General features: G+C 35.5%; 1 protein-coding gene across 1 annotated transcript in view; it reads right to left on the bottom strand.

Moving 5' to 3' along the window:
* The window catches only part of LOC145667670 (uncharacterized), a 98,487-nt gene that overhangs the window by 53,502 nt on the left and 19,179 nt on the right, over window positions 1-25,806 (bottom strand). Inside the window, exons 3-6 of the mRNA XM_081735130.1 lie at window positions 21,432-21,514; window positions 16,808-16,904; window positions 7,564-7,658; window positions 1,986-2,021 (exon numbers count right to left, since the gene is read on the bottom strand). Coding sequence (XP_081591256.1) covers window positions 1,986-2,021; window positions 7,564-7,658; window positions 16,808-16,904; window positions 21,432-21,514 — 311 coding nt within the window. The remainder of the gene's footprint in view (window positions 1-1,985; window positions 2,022-7,563; window positions 7,659-16,807; window positions 16,905-21,431; window positions 21,515-25,806) is intronic.

Genomic DNA, 25,806 nt, shown 5'->3' with positions numbered 1-25,806 from the left:
ATTCTATGTTCACTGCTTTTAAGGCTTTCCTTTCGTCTACATTGGACCCACCTTGAAATGAGAGTATATCTGAGAATTCTGTTTAGAGCATATCTGGTAATATATATAACTTCATTCAATTCTATTCATTCTAACAGATAACCTACCCAGCGTATGTAAGGAAATTTATGTTATGTTTCGCTTACAGCAGACATTAAAGTTTAACTTGAGTCGCAGAACACAACGCAGGTAATTGTAATCGTGGCTAACAGCTAGCCATTGTCTGATGTAGTAAACTTTAACAAATATATCCGAAGCTACATTTCAATTGATTTTATTTGACTGGGGAGTTGAGGTGAGAGGTTAGCACTTCTTGATACTAAGGAAGAAGCACGTTAATACTACTGCACTACCGTTACCAACAGAGAACATCGCAACACTGACTTGTGAGAACAAGGATGTTAAAGGTTATATAAGATTTTGTGGGCGTAATGACTACTAAAAGATACAAAAATAACAGATAGTTTTTCTCTCTTAATAATACATTGTATGAAATGTTTGAGTTTCGATTAACGGTTAAGTATATGCAATTATAAATTTACTACAGCTTTTACTTTGTATAAGATATATATCGTGTGTTACTCATGAATGGTGAGGCAAAGTTTTTTTTTTTTTTCACTTTTCCACAGCTAATGACATTGTTTCCGCAAATTTACTTTGTATAGTTCTATCGTGATCCTAGATTCATTGCTTGAGCCTCTTATACCTTCATTCTTTAGGAATTAGAGAGTGAGAGTAGTTATACCATGGTCGTTATATAGACCATTCATGGACAATATCATAAAGAAACTCGTTTATAAGATGTAAAATGTGATTTTAAAAGTCTGATCCCCAATATTCGTAGCTAATATCATTTTTGAAATATAAAACGTATGAGATGTTCCGAACAGTAAGGGCAACTTCAACAAAGACTTGCTCCTCAAAATGCAGTGTGTGTTCAAAATAATCGTCCATCTTTTTTCGAACTGCACTTTCTAAGTGAAAGAGGTACGACTTTTACAAATTGTATCATACATATATTACACACAACTATCTATCATAGAGCAATTCGATATTACTACGTGAGTACCTCAAATGTAATTTGCAAACGTTCAGATTACACGTAACATTTTAGTTATCTTCACCCCTACAATCCGGAACGTCTCATATAGTCTCCCACATTATGTAAGCTTTCCGCGTTAAGTGCTTCCTTTTTCTATTCGAAGCAGAAATTTCTCGTACGTATGGGAATGCTAAATAACTTAAAAAGAGGATTAAAAACCAGTAGTGGCTTGGAATAAGTTCCGTAAGAAAAGAGATAATTTTAAACAATCATTTTAATGTATATACCGGGTATATATGAAATGCTAATCAAATTACGGTTCATCTATGTTATTTAGTTAACTATTAACCAGAGATTTTGAATTAAGTGTTACATTAAGAAATAAGTAACAATTTACATTAGTATTAATTATGTTTCATCGTGGTCATGTAGTTAAGCTACTCTTACACATTTGTGACTTACTTTTTGATTTTATCTATAAAAATAGTTTTCGTCGTAGCTGGAACCAAATGTTAAAAGCTTGTTTAAGTAGAAGAGTATATCAGTTTCCCCATATATTTATTTATATATTATAGACTGAGACATCAGATTTTTATTGAATGTGCTTTGTATTCTATATACTCTACATATATTAATGTTAACATTATATTAATACTTGTTATATCAAAATATTAATAACTTAAAAGATATATTTATCTTTACTTGTTATGTCTCATCAATTAATGCAAATAATATTAATATATTCTGTATAAGCTGATCTATTTGAATATAGTTCGATATAGTAAGGCAATTCATAAGCTTTAAGTGAACTTTAAGTTAAATGCATTTTACTTAGTCATTTCATTCCCAATAAACTAACACTTGAATTAGGTAACAATTTGAAATCATCGTATAATATACTTACCACACGAAACTTATCTAAGAAACATTGCTGCCGACACTGAAAAATATTACGATATTGGTCATTAAAATTAGAATATAACGGTAGACTAAAATTCATAATTACTACTTATACATTGCTAATAGTTATAAGAATCATAAGACCAAAACAATCAAGTATTTAAAGTTCATTTTACATTTTTTTTCTTAAAAATGGATTTAATCCATCGTCATACAAGGTAGCTGTTATGTAAATTTCTTCCCTTCTTTACTATCGTATAAAGAAACATCTTTGACGTGCTTGGCTCTTTAAATACTATTAAAGAAGAGAAGCATTTGTCATGAACTTACCTTTATAAATTTAACATTCATCTAGGACGGCTAATCAAAGAACGAAAGAATACACATTAACTCCGAATCACTATCCTTGGAAAACGAACCAGGGCTAATCGCATATGTACCTAGGTAAAAGTATAGAATAGTACTACATACATATGTATACGTAAATGAAATTCGTTGAAGAAACAAAGCCACGTCCCTGTTTTTAGTATGTTCAGCAGAACTGCGTGGTGAATAGAAATAAACATTATAACACATGCAGTTCTTTTGCTACCATGAATTCAGAAAGTCATTTGATTGGTCTTCTACCATATTAACTAAAGGTAGACAGTAAAGGAGTGTATTAAACGCGTTCTTTGTAGACCACATCGTATAAGGCAAATTAATTACTTTGGTGTTTCCCAGAAATGAGCGTGATATTTAAAATTAATAATTCGTAAAAATGTATAGTTTTGTTTGAAAACACTGGTCATCCACTTGTTTTTTAAATGCCAAATTTCTGAAAAACTAAGAGGAATACGTTAGTTTAATTATTTATATAATTATTATTATATAATTATTTACTTCGAAAGACAGATTTCAATTAACCAAAGAATTGTTACATTCTTTAAATATTCTCCATGGATAGAAATGCAAAGCTTTTTAAAGACAGGTGGACAGTTAGGTCTTTTTTAAAGCCAAATTATATCCTATTGAAAATAAAATTTCATTGTAAACAGACAAAATATAGAATGTAGAGAACTTTGAGACTTACGAATTTCCCTATTGCATAAACTTCAAAACAGATAGGAGAAAGGAGGTGAAGTCATTCCATCGTATTTTTAAGCTTCTCAATGGAGCCTATTGCTTGAGTTTGAAATTGGATAATGACAAAAATATAAGTTCATACCCAACTCTTCAAAATAACTTATATAAAACTTTCACTTCTGTGAAACAATGCCGATTTCTTTCAGGGTTTGTTTACTGCTTGGTATGAAGTCGATCAATAATAAGTACCTAATGCTTCCAATTCAAATAAATAAATAAATCTCTCATTTCTGTTGTGCATAGTGTCAACAGTTACAGTATTAGTCTTACAGTATCATAGTGTTACAGTATTAGTAATAGACTTATGAAGAAACAAATCCACTCACCAGCAATTTATCCCTTCCTTATCAATCTATTACAACATTGTACCTGCAACAGTTACTACCCTACCTAACGTAATGAAGTACGACAGTAATAATATTTTCCACTATTGGTACATTTAATAGTACTTTTAATTTCTTTCATCAGTAAATTACATTTTTAGACGTACGGGAATTATATTCCGCTTGGTTGATATCGATGACATGGTGATTTAGTAAATATGAGGAAGATCGAAAGAGCCTACCTTCACAGAACCTTAATAAATTTTAATTTATTTTCGTTTCTAATGCTTGCGACTCAGGCAACATATTACAAAGTTATTAATCATGCATAGATTTTTGAAATGTAAAAATCATTATTTCAACCCAGTGGCATAGCATGGTTTATCAGCATTCGCAACGTATTCCAATTGTTTCGACCCCAAAAGTCGCGAGTTACATTTGTTCCCCATTACAACCTTAATGCTATGGTAAATTAATTATTAGTTGAAGCAAAGGTAGTTATACAGCTAATTAAATGCATTTATATATTTTTCAGCATGTCAAAGTATCTTTACAGTGTCTTTTCAAACATTAAGAGTACAGCACTTACAAACGAATTTTCCGCTCAACAAACTATGAAATTATATCAACGAAATCAACCCCATTTGCCGATTCACTTTCAATCGTCAATATTGAGAAGTTAGTCAACCTCATTTGGAAGATAGAATATAGCTTGAACTTAGAGAAGCTGCGCTCACAATTGATTACGCTAATTTGATTTGCCCAAAACCTTCAGTAATATTTCGTTAAATTGTAAAAGTTCAAGAAGGCCTTTGTCTATAACACCCCCTTTGTACTGACGAGGTAATGATTTTGCAAATGTTTCCTCTCCAGTTCAAACTCTCTTCCTTGTTAGCGGCATAAGGTACATTGTCTAGTTAGCATCCGTATTCAGAATCCAAAAGTTTAGTTGGTGCCAAGAAGCAGAATTCGTTTCTAGGTTCATGAAGTTGCTGAAATTGTGTTGAGATCTCTTGAGTGATCTAATTCTGGAACGTAAACATCTATCTTCTCAGTTTCTGTTCGTACGAGAATCCATCGTCTGCAGATTCATCACTGTGAATTCGCTTCTTCTTTCCTGTTTGGTATGGTTAAGATCGATGTCCAGTTTCTAGCAAAGATTCTTCGCATATTTGAATCCATCATCCACAATATTAGCATTGTTCTTCAGTAAAAACGATTCTAGTACACAGATTTTTGCCGCATAATCGTGAATACTCAAGCCTGTTGTTTTCAGGTGAAGCTGTGTGTCATTAATTTCCTCAAACACCCTACTCCAGAGTTCGAGATGGCACAAAAATGCAAATAAATGCATTGCAGTGAGTAATTGAGGTACATTCTATAGTGTTGCATCGTTTTCTGTTGAATTTGTTGAAAGTTATATCAACACTTCTAGAATTTGAAAGATGTGCTTATTTATCAAATTAACTGCACCGTGTCGTGCACTTCAGTGAGTATCAGTCAAGCGTTGCAAACCATGTCAATTTAAAATAGTAAGAGTGGTCCCCTTGTGGCTTGATGAGAAGAAAGAAAGAAAAATATGCACCAATGTTCAAAAAATGTAACAGAGGGAGCAGAAGGGAATGAACTGCAACGGGAACAGAGCGTGCATGTACAATGACCAGATTCAGGAAAAGATTCATGCATGCTATGAAAAAAAATGTTAAAGGATTCACTTCTTTGATGCTTTGTTGGACTCCAGTGTATACACCCACCATAATTGTCTATTCTTGTCCTCTACAATCTTGAATGTCCACACCATCTTTCTTAATCTTGTCCAGAATTGGTACTATCAGGTCTTCTACATTCTTCCCCTTCATTTCAATAAAATCGAAGATAGATTTCACAACTTCCATTTTTATATACCGTAAAACGTGACTAATGTTGTGTCCCTTGCGGGAAACATCGGGTGTGCTGTCAAAAATGAAAGAGTTTGCTTCCCCAACTTGTTGAATAATCTTGCTCCACACTTGTTCCTCAACACACCGATCAATGAATTGTAAAATCCAGTAACGAGCAAGACTGTAATCTTTTTCTCCATCTCATCCTTTTAGGTGCTCATCCATGAGTGGATCGCATTTTCACAACAAATTCACCCCTTCCAAATAGCTTTCGCCTCTGAAAGGCTCTTCAACCCAAGAAACTTAGCCATCCATGACGCAGAATCTTTCCTCGATTTGGCAGAGTATAGTAAACCCGATTGTGAGTCATTTTTTCGTTTCTCCATGAGTAACAAGTAACAGTAACGAGTAACGAGTAACATAGGTGAAATCGCAATCCATGTGTTCTTGACGAACAAGTAGCGTCCTGTGGTTATATTTATATACGGTTGACCATTCACCTCATCCTGTAAGTCAACAATTAGTGCTTGAGCAGGTTCTTCATCTCCTGAGTCACTTGAGTGTGAGTGCTTATTTTGAGGTTCGAGTTCTTTTGTAACTGTAATTTCTGAGATCTATGTTTTTTCAAGCTCATTAATTTCTCTTGGACGTTCAGATTCTCTTTCTTGACTAGGACGCCTTTGTTCTTCCAAATATTCAACACCGATCGCACTTTCACTATCAATAGACACATTAGATCTTTGGCTTTTACTAGTTACAATGTCTGAAGAAAAATACTTCAGTAATGCACTTTAAGTCCACTTTTCATTTTCCTGCTTTTCCTATCGTTTCTTCCGGTACTGTGATTCACTTTCTCGAATTCGTTTCATTTAAAAAAACTAATAATAATAATATAGGAGAACTGATCAATAAAGAATAATTATACATGAATAAAGCATAATTACCTGTACTAACCCTCCAAGTGTTGATAGTATTTTTCAAAATAGCCCTCATTACATGCAATGTACTGTCCCAATGTTTTTGCCAGTCATCAAAGACGTACTGGAAGCCATTTTTGCAAAGACCCTTCAAAATCGCTTCCGCAGCTTTCACCATTATCCCTGAAGATGCGAAACACCGTTCCCGGAGGTGCTTTTTTCGAAATTGGATAAAGAAAGAAATCACACAGGGCTAAATCAGATCTATATGGAGGATGGGGTACACACGGAGCATTGATCTTTGCAAGATAGTCAACAGAATTTATGTTCTTCTCATGTCACTTCCATGTCGCCTTATGTGAAACTGAAACTACGTATGCTTGAACGGCTGTCAAAGTTAAACTCCTGACGTCATGGGTTTCAAACTTGCTCAATCTATTCATCACTTCTCCCACTACACAGACGTGTTTCGTTTTCTGTGCCTTGTTGTTGTAGTCACCTCATAAACACTGATGATGAGTCTTTATTGATGAACCAACTTAGTTATTGTTAACATGCCGTAAGGTTTAATAACTTATTTATCATCAGACATTACCCATTTCTGGCTTAGAGTCATGGAAAATCTGGTTCCTGGTTTTACTTAACTCAAAACCTGGAAAGGGCAATGCCTAATGGTGTTACCAGCTCAACTTAGAACCAGATGGTACCTGGTTCTAAGTTGGGTACTACATACACTAGCAGGAAGTAACAAAGATGTAACACAAATTCCTGATGAGCCTATCAATATTGACTCTCATTAAGTCATAAAATTTTGAACCATAGAGAAAACTTGAGATTGAGTATATGCATCAGTTTAATAATTTTACCATTTGTGAAAATGGTCAAAATTTTGTATATTTAAAAATGTTTACCCTATTTTCTCTCCCTTTCAGATTGCCAACCTGAACTGTCCTCACCTGTCGGTTCCTTTTGCTATGCCGGTGTTTCATCTGTCTCCGAGGAAAATCTCGTTTTTTATTCTCTTTAAAAATCTAATTGATCACTGTTAGAGAGCTTACTGGCAAAAAGACAAAGGAATCCGTTAAAATCGCGACTTAAGCTATGTCATATGGAACAGTATTCAAGCAAACTAGTAAGCACACTGAAAAGCAAAATTTTGAAAATCTGCTCTTTCAAGAGTTAGGAAAACCAAAATGTTTAAATTTGTCAAATTCTTCGATTTGAGTGTTTGTATTTTCAAGATTTACTTTGTTCTTATAGTTCCTTGTATGTAAAGGTTAGGAACTGCAGAAGGCATGGATGTATTAATAATCGTTTAACCTCAGTTTTCAACTTACCAGATAGACTCTTTCTTCTTCAGTTAAATTCATATTTTCATATTCTTCATATTCAAATCTGAACTGATCTTCCGCCGTCACTGGCACTTCTAGGCCTAGTAAGAAACACTAGCTTTAACATTGTGCTTACTTAGACAATTAGAAGCAAAGCTAACAATTATATACATTGTTAGCATAATTGAAAAGTTATGAATACAATTAATGGCAAAACGGACATATTTTTGTATTACTCTCTATGTTAGTTGTAGACTTTAATTAAAACTACAGTTATGGCATATGCTGATGTAAATTTAATAGGGGATGATAGGAGAACAATAGAAAGAAATGCAGAAATCTTATTAAACGCTTGCAGGGACATGGGTTTAGAAGTAAATGCAGAGAAAACTAAATACATGGAAGTGCGTCGGAACCGTAATACGGCAAATTGTAGATGTGTTAAAATATTAAATAATACTTTTGATAAAGTGGATAGTTTCAAATATCTAGGATCAATATTAACAGACGAAAATCATATTCACAAAGAAATTAAATATCGACTAAAAGCAGGGAATTCGTGTTACTATTCTGTTCAAAATCTCTTGTCGTCGCGAATTCTGTCGACAAATTTGAAGCTTAAAATATATAAAACGATAATCATGTCTGTTGTTCTGTATGCTTGCGAAACATAGACTGAAAGTATTTGAGAACAAGATCCTGAGAAGAATATTCGGACCCAAGAGGAACGGGAATGGGGAATGGCGGAAACTTCATAACGACGAACTACATAATTTATACGATTTACCCAACATTGTTAGGGTCGTCAAGTCTAGGAGGCTGAGGTGGGCAGATCATGTAGCTAGAATGGAAGAAAGTAGAAACGCTTTCAAAGTCTTGACTGGAAGACCAATCGGAAAACGACCATTAGGAAGACCTTGGCGCAGATGGGAGGACAATATTAAGATGGATCTAGCAGAGATAGGAATACAAAGTAGAAACTGAATCCAGTTGGCTAAGGAAAGGAGTCAGTGGAGAGCTTTCGTGAACGCGGCATTGAACCTCCGGGTTCCATAGGCCATAGAATTAGTTAGTTAGTTTGATTTAAGTCTAGTGAATTTCTGAAGGACGCGCACTATCTCAATATATCACATAGCTTACACTTAAAATACTTTTAAATAAAAATACTTTTCAACTATTTCTGCTGTATTACATTCGTAATCGAATATTCATTTGAAGTTTCTTTCTTTGTTTAGATCATATTGAATTTTAAAAAATACATTTACAAAATACCAATTGCGTGGGTAAGAGATTCAAGAGAACGTTTTTCACTTGTTCACAGATTAAATATTTTGCGTGATCCTTCACATGTGGCATGTTTTATGTTGTCGGCTATTATAAATGAGTAAAACAATCACAAAAAATTAACAAGGAATAAACACAAAACATGTCTGAACAACAAGCCAGGAGTTATAAAGTACTTATGGTTTTGCGGTTGAATTCCGGCAAGGAGTATATTTCATTTACTATATACCTAGGTAATACCATAATGTCTGGTCACATTTGAAGGTGACATAATGAAAACCAATTCTTGACTAACCCAACTAAATATTTGTTGCTAGTGAGCCAAGATAATTTAATATTACACAATAATACACAATATAATAATTGGTAGTCGTTGCGGAACTTTTCAGTTAATGTCAAATTACAGAGATTTTACTGGATCAAAGTAACAGCTCCATGACCAGATTAAGGCAATTTTTAACGCAACAATCTGGTTTCTAAATAGATAACTCACTGCAACATACACAACGAAATAATAACACTATAAACTACGTATAACAATTCATCCTATCAAATATTTCAATTTAAATATGAATCTCGATTATTTAGTTGTTGCGTGCATGTGTGCTTAGGTGAAAAGGAGCAAAATAAGAAACAAAAGTAATCCTTATATTCAGGGCTGTATTCAGTAAGATTTTCTAAAGATGTCCAAGACTTTTTCAGGGCGCCGAACTTCTACATTCTAAAAGCGAACCGAAAATCCTGGTTCAGAATGTGAGAGACTGCATATATATATTGCATCTATTATTGTTATTATTATTATCATTTGCACTTGAAATATTCGTTTAGACACTAAGCAAAATTAGAATCATTGGCTGTAGGAATAGTGCCAACAAACTATTCATAGGGAAAAACTATTTTAGAAAGTCCATTTGTTTGACTTCATCTTTGTGTAAGTAATTAAAAGGTGCGGACACCTCTCTGAACTTCCTCATCTAATTCCTCAAACTAAATCATGTTATACTGCAGTTATTACTGAAATATTTATATATGAAATGCGAAGAAAATTATGTCTTCGGAAAACTTCGTTCGAAGTAAAATCAATCTCAAAAGCGAACTTCCGTTCTTAGTCTTTCTAAAAAGAAATGAACATAATATATTAGGGTTATTTAAGAAACATTTGTTTGTGACACATCAAGAAAATCACATGAGTTATATTTGAGAAAATAGTGAATAATAGTAATATTAATAACAAGAAAACTACTCTTCTAATATTTTCGTGATAAATGATTTGCGCAACATTATAGAGTTATTAATGACACAAACAAAATGTCTGAATCAATTTTTGATACAAACTCACCTCCAAGAATAAACTCGAATTTGAGAATATTTTTCAGGACAAATGACTTACGACATAACTTATATTAATGAAATAAGAACAAAATCGTTTTAATCATTTTATGGGAAAACAGTCCGGAAAAAATTTTATTCCCAAGAATAACTACTCCCTGTAGATTTTTTCGAGAAGGATGAGTTATATCATATTGTTTGATTATTAACGACATATCTACGAAATATGAACTAATTCACCTGCGCCGTTTCTGAGAAAATAGTCCGGAAAACACATCCCAAGAACAAACTATCCCTTCTTGATTTTTGTTAGAAAACTGACATGCATTATTATAGGATTGTTGTAGAACATTGCTTTATGAAATATGAACGAAATCATTAGAAGTAATTTTGAGGAAATCGAAAATTTTAATTTTTTCTTATTTTTAGCGATAGGAAGAAAATTCAGAAAACGCACCTTATAAAAAATTAAAAATTTAAATTTTGTCTCGATAAGTGTCGTCTAAGCAAGTGAGCATCTTTACGTCAGGACGAACAAACAGACAGAGAGACGTCCAAAAATCGGGTACCAAGTTTAGTTGAAATTAAACCAAGGGTTACATAATTGTGCATGAGAAATGTATTTTAAAGTGTATGGCCACACTGACGAGCTTGGGTGTTTGGGAGACGGGGACATCTACATTTTATTTTCTGTACTTCTGTAGTGTTATGTTTACGTTAAGTTTGGTGTATATACTTTCAATGCTAAAGGAAACCATTCGAAAAATATATATAGGTTGCCAACATTGACGAAATTAGTACTTGTGGTTTCAAAGTAAAATGCAATAAACCTCTTTGAGATAATGGTCTAAAATGTACTAAAGAAGAACGTGATTTGTAATGGCGTTTAAGTGTGAACATACATCGCTCCATTCATTTTTATTTGTAGATCTATAGGTTTACATGTATACAGACACTGACATGTATGGGTTGTTATGCCCTTGTTTTCCCGTAAATTTTCAGTTTTGCTTTCCGTAAAATTTTCAGGTTTCATTCGTTTTCCACTTTTTCGGAAAATTTTCCGACTTCCGTTTTTCTAGAAAATTTTCCGCCTTCCTTTTCCAATTTTCCGGTTTCCAGAAAAAAATCCGCTTTCCGTCTTTCTGAAAAATGTGATCATCCGTAGGTTGGTGGCTCCTGTGTCGATTAAATGGATTTTGAACGTGTCGGTATTGAAAGTACAGCTTTTCCCCAGAGATTACTGGTGATCTGATAAAGAATCACGGGGTCACGGTTTCTCATTTTCCTATTGGACATGTCATTTTTACTTTAAAATCTTGGAAGGGAAAAACCCTATTCAGTGTTTTACACGTCGAATCAGTTGATACTGTTTATAATGTGAAATGCGAAACTTTAGTTTCGTGACCTTTGACCTCTTTGACATAATTGGCATATCTCTATGGCTTCTATGGCTTCTTGTTGATTTCAGAGATCGATATTCAAGAGAATATCATATAACACCATCACTTAACACTGAAATTCCGTAAAGAAAAAAGTCTCATTTTGACCTATGACTCTGTAATCTAGTTTAGTATCAAACAAAATTTCTGACCTTCGACTAAAATTCCTCTAGGGTTCTTTGTCCTAGTTTTTACCAGTTCTGCATACTAGGGAAATGAAATTTACACACAAATTTTGGGACAGTCTGTAGATGCCGAAAGCCAGGAAATCTGATTCATAATCCTAATTATAATCCTAACTGAAGGAATCATCCACGATGTATTTTAATAATCTCTGTGGGCTTGAAAATTGACAATTAACTATACAGAAGTCACTAAATTCTTGTACAGGGTGGCAGGGAAATGGAAAATTTTGAAGTAAAGTAATTTGCAGGAATAAACACACACAAAAAAGATCTTTTATTGACGGAAGTTCATGTGTACAGTATGTCTTTTATGTTTCAATTACAAAATGTCACAAGTGGTCTCTACTCATGACATCGGAAAGATGTGCTTCCTTGGCAAACGTTTTCATCGTTTGCCCAGCAGTATAAAACGTGGCTCTGTCCTGCTGAAACCACACATTTTCTATGTTAAGCTTAAGATCTTGGAGTTTCAGTGTAAAGAATGTTTCAAGTATACCATCATCGGAGTGATTGTTACTGTTGTTACAATGTCATCCCACGTTTATAAAAGTAAGGGTCAATGACATCATTACATGATACAGCACACCATACTCTTACCTTGAAGCTATGAAACGGATGCTCGTGAAGCTCATAATGCTTTCCTGTGCCCAGTAACGGAAATACTGTTTATTAACGTATCCCTTAAGCTGCAAATGTACTTTCTCTGACATCCATATGTTGTTAAGGAAATTGCCAATGTCCTCGTTGATTTTAGCCAACACTCGTTTACTAAACTCCCTACGCAACAGGGTCTCATGAATATAATTTCTGCACGATCTGTAACTTATAAGGGTGGAACTTTAATTCGTGTACTATATTTTTGTATGCTTTGTCACCCAATCTCTAGTGGAGACGCATGTTGTCCACTCGATGGAAACTCGAACAGCTGCAATGGGTTACGTACAGTTCGAATTCCACTTGCAGGTCTCTTTTTCCAGGCTAAACCAGTTTCTTCAAAATTATGCACCTACCTTGTAATCACATGAGCAAATGGGACACGTCTATGACGTCCTAGCTGTAATGTTGTCGATATACCCTTTGCGCAGGATTCAGACTACCACTGCTTGTAAAATGCTTTCACAACGATAGCACATTCCGCAACAGTAGAATGGTGCATGATTACTAAATGGTAAGGCGTTCACAACTACGCATCGGTTTCGAGCAACTGCCAGCACTACAGTGCTGCCAACTCTAACACTAAAGCCTTCCCGTTTCCCAACGCCACCCTGTATTATCAATGAACTAAACTTTATTCTTGTTGCCAAAGGACGGTTTAAAAGATCGTAAAATTAATACATTTAAATAAATTTTGTTTAATTTAATCTCTAGAAAAGTTACGAAAAATTAAAAGAAAAGATAACTTTTAATCGTGCCTTCTTCCCAAAGGTCTGTCTCATCGCCTTATGGGTGTTTCTGTTGATATGCTTAGATTCAACGTTGGCTACACTTTCAAACACACACAAAATGTACGTCATATTAATTTGGTGGTTTTCTAAGCACATAAATGATTACCTCGAGTGCATGAACTCAATGGAACAAACTTAACTGTGACGTTGACGGTTGATAGAGCAGTAATTTGATAAAATTCTTGGCACCATTTATATATATTCCGTTTATAAATCTTACTTATAATCATCTGGAAACTTTAAGCTTATGAGTCGATTTTGTGTCAATCGTCACGACTATGGGATAAGATTAATCAGCAATAACAGTACCAAGGCAAACAATCAAAATCAAGTTGTGGAAAACTACACCATGGCACACCTCACGTAATAATAGTAATAAAAACCTTTAGTATAAGTTGGAGTAGTATATCTGCAAAAACATCAATATTTCTACTTGTCTGTTATCAACACTTTACATTCTTCCACTAGGTTTGGGGGCCGCAGTGGATCAGTGGTAGAGCGTTCACCTCTGGTACATGGGGTCGTTGGTTCGATCCAAGCTCGCGTCAAGTGAACTTTGTGGTGAACAAATACCGTGTGCCTGTTTTATCTCGGGGTTCCGTTTGCTCCCACTTTCTTCATTCCACCCTTTCATTCATTTCCCATCATCACAGTCTCCTTTAGCATAACCGGCATAATCGTGAGACGTAAAACTTAAAGATTTCATTTCATTTCTTCTACTAGGTTTGTTCCGATATTTATCAACAGACAGACAGATGGAGGGACATATTAATTGTAATAAGACTTCTTATACATAGCATAGTTTGTATAACAGTCTACAGTCTATAAAGTAAGAGCCTGGTCGGGTTAATTAGGAGAAACATGTATCTGACAGCAAATGAAACCATATACATACATCAAATATGCACAAAAGAAAAATGCACGTACAATTAATCACGCGTCCAGTCATCCACAGCGTCGATAACGGCTTGGCATCTCCGAGGCGTGCTTGCGACCAAGTTTTCCGCATATTCGCATGGAAGAGATCTCCAAATGCCTCGAATTTGCGTTGACAGCAGGGTTAAAGTGAAGACCCCTTTGCTTTGAAGCTTCAGCTTGATGTATGACCAGTCATCTTAAATGGCATTAGCGTCAGCCGACTGTGAGGGCCAATCCAGTACGTGCACACCTTTGTCCCTTTTCCAGTCGCTGCAGAGTTTCCTGCGGTGCTTAGGATCATTGTCCTCCTGCAGTATCCAATCTTCATTTTTGTCGATGAATCAACGTTTGACAGTCAGTAGCAAACATCTTTGATAGATTTGTAACATCTTCCGTGCATTTAAAGTGCCGGTAAACACATGCAACTTACCGAAACCCATTTTTTAAAAAAAAAGATCCCAAATATGCACCTGCATGATATTTCTCACTATCCGTTGGACAAACAAGTTGGAGGCAGTTGCCCAGGTCCGTTGTCTGCTCACATAACCCCACACAGAAGATTCCTTGGTAAAAATTAAATTCTCCCACTCCCGGTCCAAGTTTCCCTTTGCCCACACCAGTCGTTTCATGACGTGCTTTTCACTTAATAAAGGTTTCTCACTGTAGCTCCATATTTAATATTGTGAGCCTGGAGATGCATTCTAGTCGTTACACACGACACATCGTAGCCCTTTTGCTTTAATTTTACTTTCACTTGACGCAATGTTAAGACAGGAGTTCACGAAAACAGCTTAATAATAATTTTTTCGACTTGTGGATTCACTTTCCCCTTTGACGCACGTTCTTGAAAGACATCCACGTTCTTCACCGCTTTATAACGATTTATCCACTGTTGTACAAACGACTTCGACTCATATATTTCGCCGCCTTGACGTGACTCATTTTCGGCCCTCTGGGGTGGCCACAGGGAAGCACAGCCTCAAAACACGACGTGTATGTAGCACTTAATGCTCCTATTGTCCTTCTCAGCCACACGTTCATACTCAACTAGTGCTTTCCGGATACTGCATGGAGGACACAAGTTCCCTTTATTGTATTGTAAAAGAAATACGACCACGCTCTTACTTAATAGACTGTATAAAGAACTACAATTTTGAATAAAGCCATAGGATACATTTATTATGGTATCATAAACATGAATTCGTTAATTTTGTTCGTATATACTATGTTGTAGCACAACCAAAGAGAACAACACACTGTAAAATAATAGTTCACACAAAATAATTTCAACTTGTGATCACAAACTGCATCACATGACAGCTGCTAAGAACACGACAATATGGATATTTTTTGTTCATTGTGCTTCTCAGCAAGCAAAGAGGACTTCCATGCACCAAAAAAGTAGTTCAGAAGAGGCATATTCGACTCTGGAGACCAAAACAATTCATATCGACATAGATTTGTGTATTTACACAGTTCATAAGCTAACAGATCCTAGGGATCCACAGACGAAGCCACATTACATGTTAGAGAACGACGCAACTCGGTCAAATCGGTCAAAATGACTTCACACGACGACAATGCGTTTGTTGACCATAGTGTGCTTGCTGAAAGAAGGTACGAAGAGCCCATTTTTGTACTCCAGTTGGAATAATGAACAAAGTTTCGTAACCTCGTTCAGCACGAAACTCAATTTATTGCTTTAGTTCCTTCAACAACATCAACTCTGGGTCACTTGGTGAGCCCACAAAAAATCTAAATCGGAATGTCACAGACATTGTGCTTTAACGCACGTCTTTGCTTCGAAAGAGATAGATAAGTAGCAAAAAATCGGCCTCCACAAGATAATACTACACACTCTCTGAATATATTTGACGTTGCCCGGCTACATTGTTCATAGTGTTGAATTTGAGCAAAGCTTCAATTATTTCAAGGAACTAGTTGGAATTTAATTTGATTCGAACGATGTATATATGTATCCGTAAATGTATCCATACATAAGCCTAGAATTTTCTTTAAAAAATGTAAAGTGATCCTCTGTGGGGCTACTTACTCCAACACCAATTAACTTCATCATGTTCTTTGTAATCTTTCGGTGAGAATATTAATTTCTTCTGAATGCTTATATAGTAATACTTCGTCTTTTGTTCATCATTATTCAGTTATCGTGAATATATACTGGATCATTATATATATATATATATATATATATATATATATATATATATATATATATATATATATATATATATATATATATATATATATATATATATTGCTATTTATACACAATAAGTTATTGTTTGGTTCCGCATAACTTGAAAGATTAGTGATAAAACTTGTGGATAAACTTTGTAGTGTGTACTACGTTACCAAATATGTTTCTTGTTTCTTCCATTTGAATAAATTAATATTTATCAAACGCTACACCTTTGTCTAAAATGTTCCTTGATTGGGTTATAGCTACGTTTTCTAATGATCACAAGCAGCTATAGTTTCGCAGAAAATCAAACCTTTGCAGGATCAACTAAATTAACTGCTCAGTTTCTCTAAACTTGTTCTGGGAAATATTAATTTTAATATTAATATGAAGTGTTGCAAATATACTATTACATATAATTAAGCAATATGTAGTACTGCATTTACCTACCAGTGGATTTCTGCTCTTGATCATCAGAGGAAGTGTCAAAGCACACAGCTACTGCTTGACTGGTTTTGATCGAGGAGGCAGGAATGAAGCAACAGAACTGAAAAATAGGTGCAAAAGGTAAGTAATGAAGAGAAATAATTGATTTTGAAAATCTACCTCTATTGAAATATTTAACTCTCGATAGCGGATATTTAAATTTGGATTCATGATATTGTACAGTAATTAAGAAAGTGCGAATTAATTGAGGTAATGTTAGGAGCTACATTCTATATAATATTTCCATAGGATACACTTCTTGTGATTGAAACTACATCATACTTGTTCCTCAGAGCATGACTTTGACTTTGGAAGATTGAGTTGCACTAGTTTCACTACTGTCTAGCATATATAGGTGAGTTGTGACTAAGAGTGTTAGAAGTGAAATTGTGTGTCATTTGGCAATGTAGTGAAACGCAATAGATGTAGTACTAAGGAACTACGTTAAAATTGTAAAGCGTAAGCGAAAGAAGTCAATAATCATACGCCCGTAATTGCCAAATGACACATAATTTCAATTCTAACGTTCGATAACACCCGGTGATTATGCTCTTACGGAAACAGATAGGGTGAGTACCGGATTATTCAAGACCCCAAGGAAATAATCATTTTTCAGTGAAGTGAAGGATGAATGTAGCCGCAAACAGAAAACGAACTATTAACCGATAAAATTATAGTCGCAAAAATGTCATATGTCTCAGTGAAACCAGACAAGAACTTGAAAAAGAGAGCGGGAGAGCAACTGTAGGCAGCAGAATTATTTTATTCTAAGTACCAAATCTAGACCCAAAAAGACTTAATAACCAGTTCGGTTGAACCGGTGGGAACAGGCTCAACGACAGCACTGAGTGTGGCAGTGATTTTTATGTGTGATGAGTCCTTATGTCCGGGATGTGCATGTTTTGTTCTCGTTCTAACCGCGCGTTATATATTGTAAACCACTTATGTCATCCCAAGCTTATAACTGTGTCAATGTTTCAAAATTACTTTTGTGAATCTTAATTTTTGTAGCCTTCAGCAATTACTGTAATAATCTGTAGTTCGGCACAGAGGATAGTAGTTCGGCTTATTCAAATTTGGGAGATGTCTTAAAAAGTATTTAATCGCCAAAGAAATAACAAAGGTTAAGTTACGTCTATCTCGTATCGTTTGAAAATTGTTAACAAATGTTTCGGTAAATCAAACCAAATAATACGGCATTTGGTTGGATTCGCTGAAGTCAGATTAAGTATTTGTAACAAAATTATTTAGTTCTAAGAACCAAACCTTGAGCACCTTAACCAAACATTTTAGTATTCCCGCCCGAATTCAACATATTTGGTCAGAGGTAATAATTACGCACTTGGTACTGGTAACCCTTTACTTGACTGTTGCAAGCAAACAAATCGTAACCAAATTATTTAGTGCTGGTGACTAAACGTTTGGTTTGGCGTTATATTTACCAAACGATTTGGTCATCAGCATTATTTAGTAATGTTGAACTTGACACGGAGGTGACCAGACCATGCGATTCTCCCACACTTGTCCCTCCCTTAACCCGCCGTAGAACGCGCCGCGGAGTCAGACTCCGTGGATAGAGAAATTTAGTTTTCTTAGAACTGTTAAAAGAGTTTGTGCTGTAAAATATACATGGGTAATTGTAAAAAAAAAAAAAAAAAAAAAAAAGCAAAGAAAATATTAAACAATTTAATATCGCTTCAAAACAAAATACACATTAAAATGAGATAAATAAATATTGCGGAGTGAGACTTGATGTTACAATTGACTACGCGGGCTATGGAGTGCACCCACCTTGCTACTGTTCTGTAAGGCAATGCAGATTCTCCGCAAGCATCTTGAAGGCCTTCATGAACTCTCGTGCTGTACAACCTTCGGCACATTCAATTTTTATCAAACTCCGTTGTTGTTTCGGAAACATCGTGACAACTATAATCTTGCTTTACACTACGTACACTACATACTAATCACGCGTACGTGTCTGTGTTTAATATATTCTCCCACTAGACGAGGTTCTGTTCTTCTTGTCTACTGTCTTTGCGCGTGACGTCCGAAAGGAGCTTCCATTTGCATTGTGGTAAGCTAATATGTAACAAACATGTGGTACGAAGAACATTATTTGATTCTGTTGCGTAGCGTCTCTAAAGCAGTGTTGTCACTGTTAAAGTTCCAACCCTCGTATATTGAGATTGTAATCCTGCAATATAGACTATTATAAACTGCACAGTCTGGAAGAATACCTGTCAAGGAGCAACACGACAGAAAATCCATGAAGTAGAAATGCATAAACTGGAATAACAAGTTCTGAAAGTGGGAGCAAACCGTTGCGAGTACTTACATGTATTTGCAAGAACTCGCTTATTAGGTTATTTCCAAATGTAATTATTGCCCTAAGAATTTTGCTAACTATACATATAATTGTAGTTTTAGCAGAAAGAAGTTACTCAAAGTTGAAACTTATAAAGAGCTATCTAAGATCAACAATGATGCAGGAGCGTCTTGTAGGTCTTTCTATGATGTCTATTGAAAGTGATGTTCTACGTGAGGTTGATACTGATATCTTGATTAAAGACTTTGCAGAGATAAAGGCTCGAAAAGTTAATTTTACTTGGCACTGTAAAGACACAGAACAATTTGTTTTAAAGCTGAATAAAGGTATAAAATTATGTTACTGGTAGCATTATTTCTTTGTACTTTTGTTATAGTTATTTGTTCTTTTCTGGAGTTAACAAGATTGTTTTGCTATGTAGATATTTGTGAACACATGTTGCGTATAATGATCCATCTTGTAAGCATATCAAACAAAGTATAAATATAATTCTTTGTTTTTTAAACCGTTCTGTTCTGTAAGTTTGTAATAAATAAAGCAGAATATTCTGCACGTTCATGTGGATATAATTATGTGTTTCGTATATCCTTAACCAGGAATTTCTCTAAGTATTAACTGCAAAAATCAAGTTCTTACTCAGTTTCGTAAATGATTATCTGGCTTGAATTTATGGAGTTCAAGAAGTTACCTTTAAAAAAACATATTTCTGTAAGGCAGCATAGCAAATGGGAACTCAGTAATACTAACGGGGTTATAGGGGTTAACACATGAATTCCTTGCCCGAGTGATATTTTTCCCTTGTGCCTGCCCTCTGTGTGATCATACGTTTCCTCCGCCTACATGGTGTGGAACGTATTGATTCATTAACAACTCTGTAAAATACGTGGTGAAGGTGTAACAAATGTGGAAATTTTGTCCTCGTGTACTAAATTTTAATGGAAATCGGTGGTCATGTAATAACTGTCAAAATAGTTTATTTGTGATGACATCATGATTGGTACTTTCTTTTCATCAATTGTCACAGTGGATGAGACATGGATACCAGTTTTCAATCCTGAAACAAAGAGGCAACCATCACATTGAAAGCAAACAGACTTCCCGCCACCTAAGAATTTTCGGTTTATCACCAGTGCTCAAAAAGTGAGTGACCATAATGGTCTGGGCGTTTATTTTTCTTAGTCGGTCTGGTATAAGCCATTTTTCACTGGTCAAACCACATTTTAAAGAATCGTTCTTGGTGGCCATGGAATCATGGCATCAACATTACGAGAAATACGTGCATCTGAAGATCTATCTATATATATAAAAGAGAACGTACAAAATCCTTTGTCCGCTCATCACGCTAATACGGCTGAACCAATTTCTTTCATTTTTGGGGGGTTATTAGGATTTGGACCCTAGATGGTTTTTATCATATCACTTTAATTTTTAATTACCAGTGTCTTGAGATAATTGACCATTCAAGTGTCCATAACGTACAAATCCTTTGTTATTAGTTCATCATAGGTAAAAATAAACGTATTTATATGCAACCCGCATGACCGTGTCACTCGGCGGGTTAACATAAATGACAGGCGATATACAGCGGAAAATAGCTTGAATCTTCTGTTTAAAATTTTTTAATTGATTTGCTTATTTTTACAGACACTTTTACAATATGCCAGCACCGGGATGACCGCAGCGAAGCGGGGCGGGTTAACATAAATGACAGGCGATATAATGTTAAGATTTACTGCAATCTTCTATGGTTTTTATCATATCACTTGAAAGCGAAAAAGTAAAAATTATCTAAGTAACAAAGTTTATTGCGTTCCGGGGTGACCGCAGCGAAGCGGGGTGAACGCTGCTGGTACATTATATTGAGAAGTGATACAACTTTCTGAGGTAAGTAGTTTGTGAAATAAATAGTAAGATTCCTAGAACATGAAAGAGCCTCGTATAATGTCATTACGAAAATCGGTATCCATATGAGTCTCATATATTGAAAACGTGAAGGAGTCTCATACAAACTAGTTTGCAAATACTGTAAAAGAGATATTACTGACCCTGTGTCACGGTTATCCATACCAGTGGTACCTCTACTTGGATTATTATGAAGATTATCATCTCCCTCGAATTATAGAAAATGACACATCTTCATCAAGGAACTCTGTAGTTTTATTTATAGTACTTGTATTCTCACTTATAATATTTAGCAATAATTGAAAGGTTCAAGCATGATGGTAAGTTTTATTTCAACAAAGTACTTTTGCTATTACTTACATTCTCAGTATTATTATTCATTGTTGGTTGTTTGTCCTCTGGCTGCGCAAGTCCAATAGAAATGCTTCCAGAAAATACCACTCCTTTGAAAATAAATTAAATACATGTGTTTAATACATATATAAAAGCACACAAAATTCGATCATTACATTATCTGAATTACTTTTATCGCCACAGAAACAATGATTTATATAGATCTAGGTGCACGCCACCAAGCCAACTTCTCGCTCATTGAACTGGCACACAGTTATTTACACGTCATACTTCGAATACGCATGCTTTCGCACCCCATGAGTGACAATCAGTTGCGTTATTAAGCTGCACCAGGTCATGACATAAAAAATCAAGCAATAATCTCAAACTGTTTATGAGATGGAGGATTCTGAAAACCTCAAAGTTTGGTATTCACTCGTCAAAACCTATAGAGTACTTCCTGTAAATATGAAAACTTCAAATTTGACATAAATCTAGAATTTCTGATATAAGTAAATGAAAATATCAAGAGTTTCATATTATCAAGAGTTACGAACATGTAATTGCGTAATTTACAACACTGTAATTGGGCTATAGCCTGTTGTGTTGACAATAAATAAATAAATAAATAAATAAATAAACTATCCGAAAACTGTAATTTTCCCTTCCAAATGAAAAATTAAAGAGGATAAGAGAAAGACATGTTTTAAGATTATTCTTGATCAAAAAGTACACATTTAAAGTTTCATGTTTCCCTTAGCTGATTGTATGTATACATTTAAGAACAATTATTTCACTAGCAGTTATTTATTTTACAGCTAATTTTCTGTTACATTTACTACAATGGTTTCACTTGTAGTTTTTCTGGGGGTGGTAAATGGGAGGTTACGGCTTGCTATTGCACTTGATAATAATATATTGTTTCAAATGTTCAAAAGTGAACCTATGTCTATTATTTTAAAGAAAATTTTTATATCCCGAAAACATTCTTCCCACACCATACAAACAATAGGTGCATGTAACATCGGACACTCACATTTGTTCGGGTATATTACCCTCATTTGTCCCGCCGCCGTGAATTAAAATAATGTCAAGTTCCATTGAAATCCGATAATAGGAAAAAGAAATTGGAATAAGTTCGATACAGTCCCGTCTCGCCTTGTGAGGCTTCTGCTTGGGACATTGTTCTCAGCACTAGAGTAGCAAATATCATTTTCCGATTTTAGAATTTCAAGAGAACTTGGCATTATTTAAGATTTCTATTCGTTTCCTACCCTAACAAAATGATTACGAAAAATTAGAACTTGGCTCTATTTTTCACATTTAGCATCTTCAGTCCACAAAGGATTCAAGTCCACTTGTGGTCATTTTGGACATATTTCTTATTTAAGATTTCTACCTGAAGCTCCTTTCAGAGATTAAAATCTTCATGTCCAAATATCGGAAATAATTCTTATAATGCAAAAGAAAATAATTCTTATAATGAAAAAAAGAGTGTTAACATTTTCGTACATTTAATTGTATTGTAAAAACTTTATGTTTTTTTACTCACAACTTTGGCAATTGGATTTGGGTCCTCTTTGCTCAGAACACTCTATTTGTGATTTAGTGGGATTTAATACATGTATAGGTTCCGATCATCGCATGAAAATTGCTTACGATACTATACAGATGCCTGATTGGGATGTATGACGATAATTCGGTAAGTAATCGACATTGTGGATTGGCGCTAGTAGTAGTGATTGAAGCGTCAGTATTGTTACCCTAATGCGAGGTACTTCGAGTGATAATATTTCTTTGTTGAAAAAAAATCTGTCAGGCGCAGACATTCATATTGAATTGTATGTTGTATACGGCTCCAATATTATGAGCAAAGATGTAAGTCAGTAGATTAGATTACATTTTTCAAAGAAAGAAGAAAATATATTCATGATGAACTGAGGTATGGTAGGCCTTCAGTGATTAGTGATGATCTTGTCAAGAAAAAATATGACTGTCTACTCATACTTCCGGAACTATGTGAACAGATTCTGAACATTTCTTGGACCGGTAACATAGCCTTCGGAAGGTTTGTGCTTGGTGAGTATCAAAAATTCCGATATCTACTAAACCAAGCAAATGAGCTATATCTTCGATTTTCTTTCCCGATAAAACACGAAATGGGAGTTTTTGAATAGATAGACCTCAAAGTTTGGTATAATTGCAGGAAAATACCGATGTGGTACCTGACTTACAGGTCCCAGGCCACTTTCTTTCCTCCCCAATAGGGTGGAACGTTTTGCACTTTTGTTGGAAATTCGATGACGGCTAGTGCGGAAAAGATACCATTAGTGGCACCGACCTTACTGATTTTTTTTATTTTTTTGGACAACCCCTTACACTGCCCCAACGGACTTACAGTTTTTAAGTGTTTAGTTAGGCAACACGCACATCAATGGCAGAAAGCTTCTTGTGGTCGTTTTTTTTTTTTTTTTTTTAGAATTACCTGATGGCTATAATACAATTATTTTATTAAAAGAAACTTGTAGCAATGCCAGTGAATAATTTTAAAATGTTTGAGTCAAAGTACAGCCATATTAGCTCAGTTGTTAGAATTAATGTCCAGATTTTGTTTGGAATGCCACGTTAACGATGATTATAGGCATAGCTCTTGATATAACACGATTTGTTTTTGAACCTTTCGTTTGTTATGTACACCGACAGCAAATGCCATCTAGCTGCAGGGTACACAACTTCGTGGTTGTTTACTTTGGCAACGCTCTTCGAGCGTCGTCGCAACGTCCGGCTCCGTACAAAAGAATCGAGCACCTCCCGCTCACCTCGATGGCTCCAGAACCTACACCGACATTTCTAGAATATTCTCGCTCAAAGTTCGGCGGTGGTATAAATATTGCGCTAATATTTCTGTTAACACAGAGAGTTTGTGCATTGTACCTAAAGTTACAGTTTTCTCAGTGGGATACGATTCAGAGACATTTTGTACACTTTGGTTTCCAAGTTCGGAAGCAATGGAAAGCAAGATGAAGAAAAAGCCACATAGCAGACCAACGCGGGAAAGTGTGAAACGAGGCTTATTTGGCACTCCAAGTGAAATGAGTGAAGTGCAGTTACCCATGTACGCTGACGTTATGCGACATTATTATTGTTTTCGAAGTGGTTTAAGTGGTGACGAAAGTGTAACTAAATTACCAATTACTGACATTTGTAAACTAGTTGGACAAAGAGTTGTACATATTTGGCGTAAAGCGAGCATTCCTGTGGTTTCAGAAAAGAGAGCTTTTGATATGCTGAAAACATTTTATAATAAGTGTCGCACCAAGGAAAAACATTTAAGTCGACAAGGACAAGAAGCAATACTTCGTGTAGGTTTTGTTGCACACGCGGAAAAGTCTATTTTTGGTATTGCGTCTTGCAAATGTAAAACCGCCGAAGATTGCAACTGTGAGAGGACACGCAAGATTCCAAAACAAGAATTCAAGTTTCTTTCGGACCAGAGAACATCACAGAAAATGAGCATTGGTTACATTGCCGTCCCAACAAGCAAATCTCTGTCAAAGATGCTTTCCCGTAAAGTGATTAGATTTAAGGGGCAGACAACCAAGAAAGACGCTGGAAGGGTTGAAGCAAGTCCATCAACTAGTGGGATTAGGCATAGGCACAGGTCAAAGATACTGGCGTCGTCAGGGGAATCCAGTGAAGCTGTTGAATCGGGAAGGACGTCGGGATCTGACTTCGAAGCGCGACCAAGAAGAAAACAAAGTCTAAAGCGCATCTGTCTTCAAAATACATCGGAGGCAGCTTTTAGAACTGGAGCTTCAGACAGACAGATTGCTTTGATCGCTTCTGCCGTACTTCAGGACGCGAGACTCATAACGCCAGAGGACAAAAATCTTGTTGTTGACAGATCTAAGGTACGAAGAGGAAAAGATAGACTGAATGAGAAGATCCAGAACGAAAAGGCTCACATAGGCCGGACGATTACAAGTATCTACTTCGACGGAAAAAATTATACAACTTTTGTGCAAGAAAAAAATTAACAGCAAACTGCGAAGACGAGAGGTTACAGAAAAGCATATCACAGTTCTATCGGAGCCCGGTTCAGAATACTTTTGTCATGTCACACCTAACTCAGGAACTGGCAAGGATATTACCGTCTTTATATTGGAGCTTTTAGAGAAGAATCAGTACGGCTTGTCAAGTCTTGAGGCAGTCGGAAGCGATGGCGAAGCCACGAACACAGGATGGGATAACGGCGTGATAAGTAAGATACAAAGATCCCTAGGAAAGGAACTGCAGCATCTCATTTGCCTTCTTCATACCAACGAGTTGCCATTTCGACACCTGGTTACCGAATTGGATGGTGGGACGACCGGACCCAAAGCTTTTTCCGGCCCCATCGGAA

This window comes from Thermobia domestica, chromosome 1 (genome assembly GCF_964235325.1).
Source record: "Thermobia domestica chromosome 1, izTheDome1.hap1.1, whole genome shotgun sequence".
Lineage (NCBI taxonomy): Eukaryota > Metazoa > Arthropoda > Insecta > Zygentoma > Lepismatidae > Thermobia > Thermobia domestica.
The sequence above is the reverse complement of the archived record's forward strand: the minus strand, read 5'-3'. Positions and strand labels throughout refer to the sequence as shown.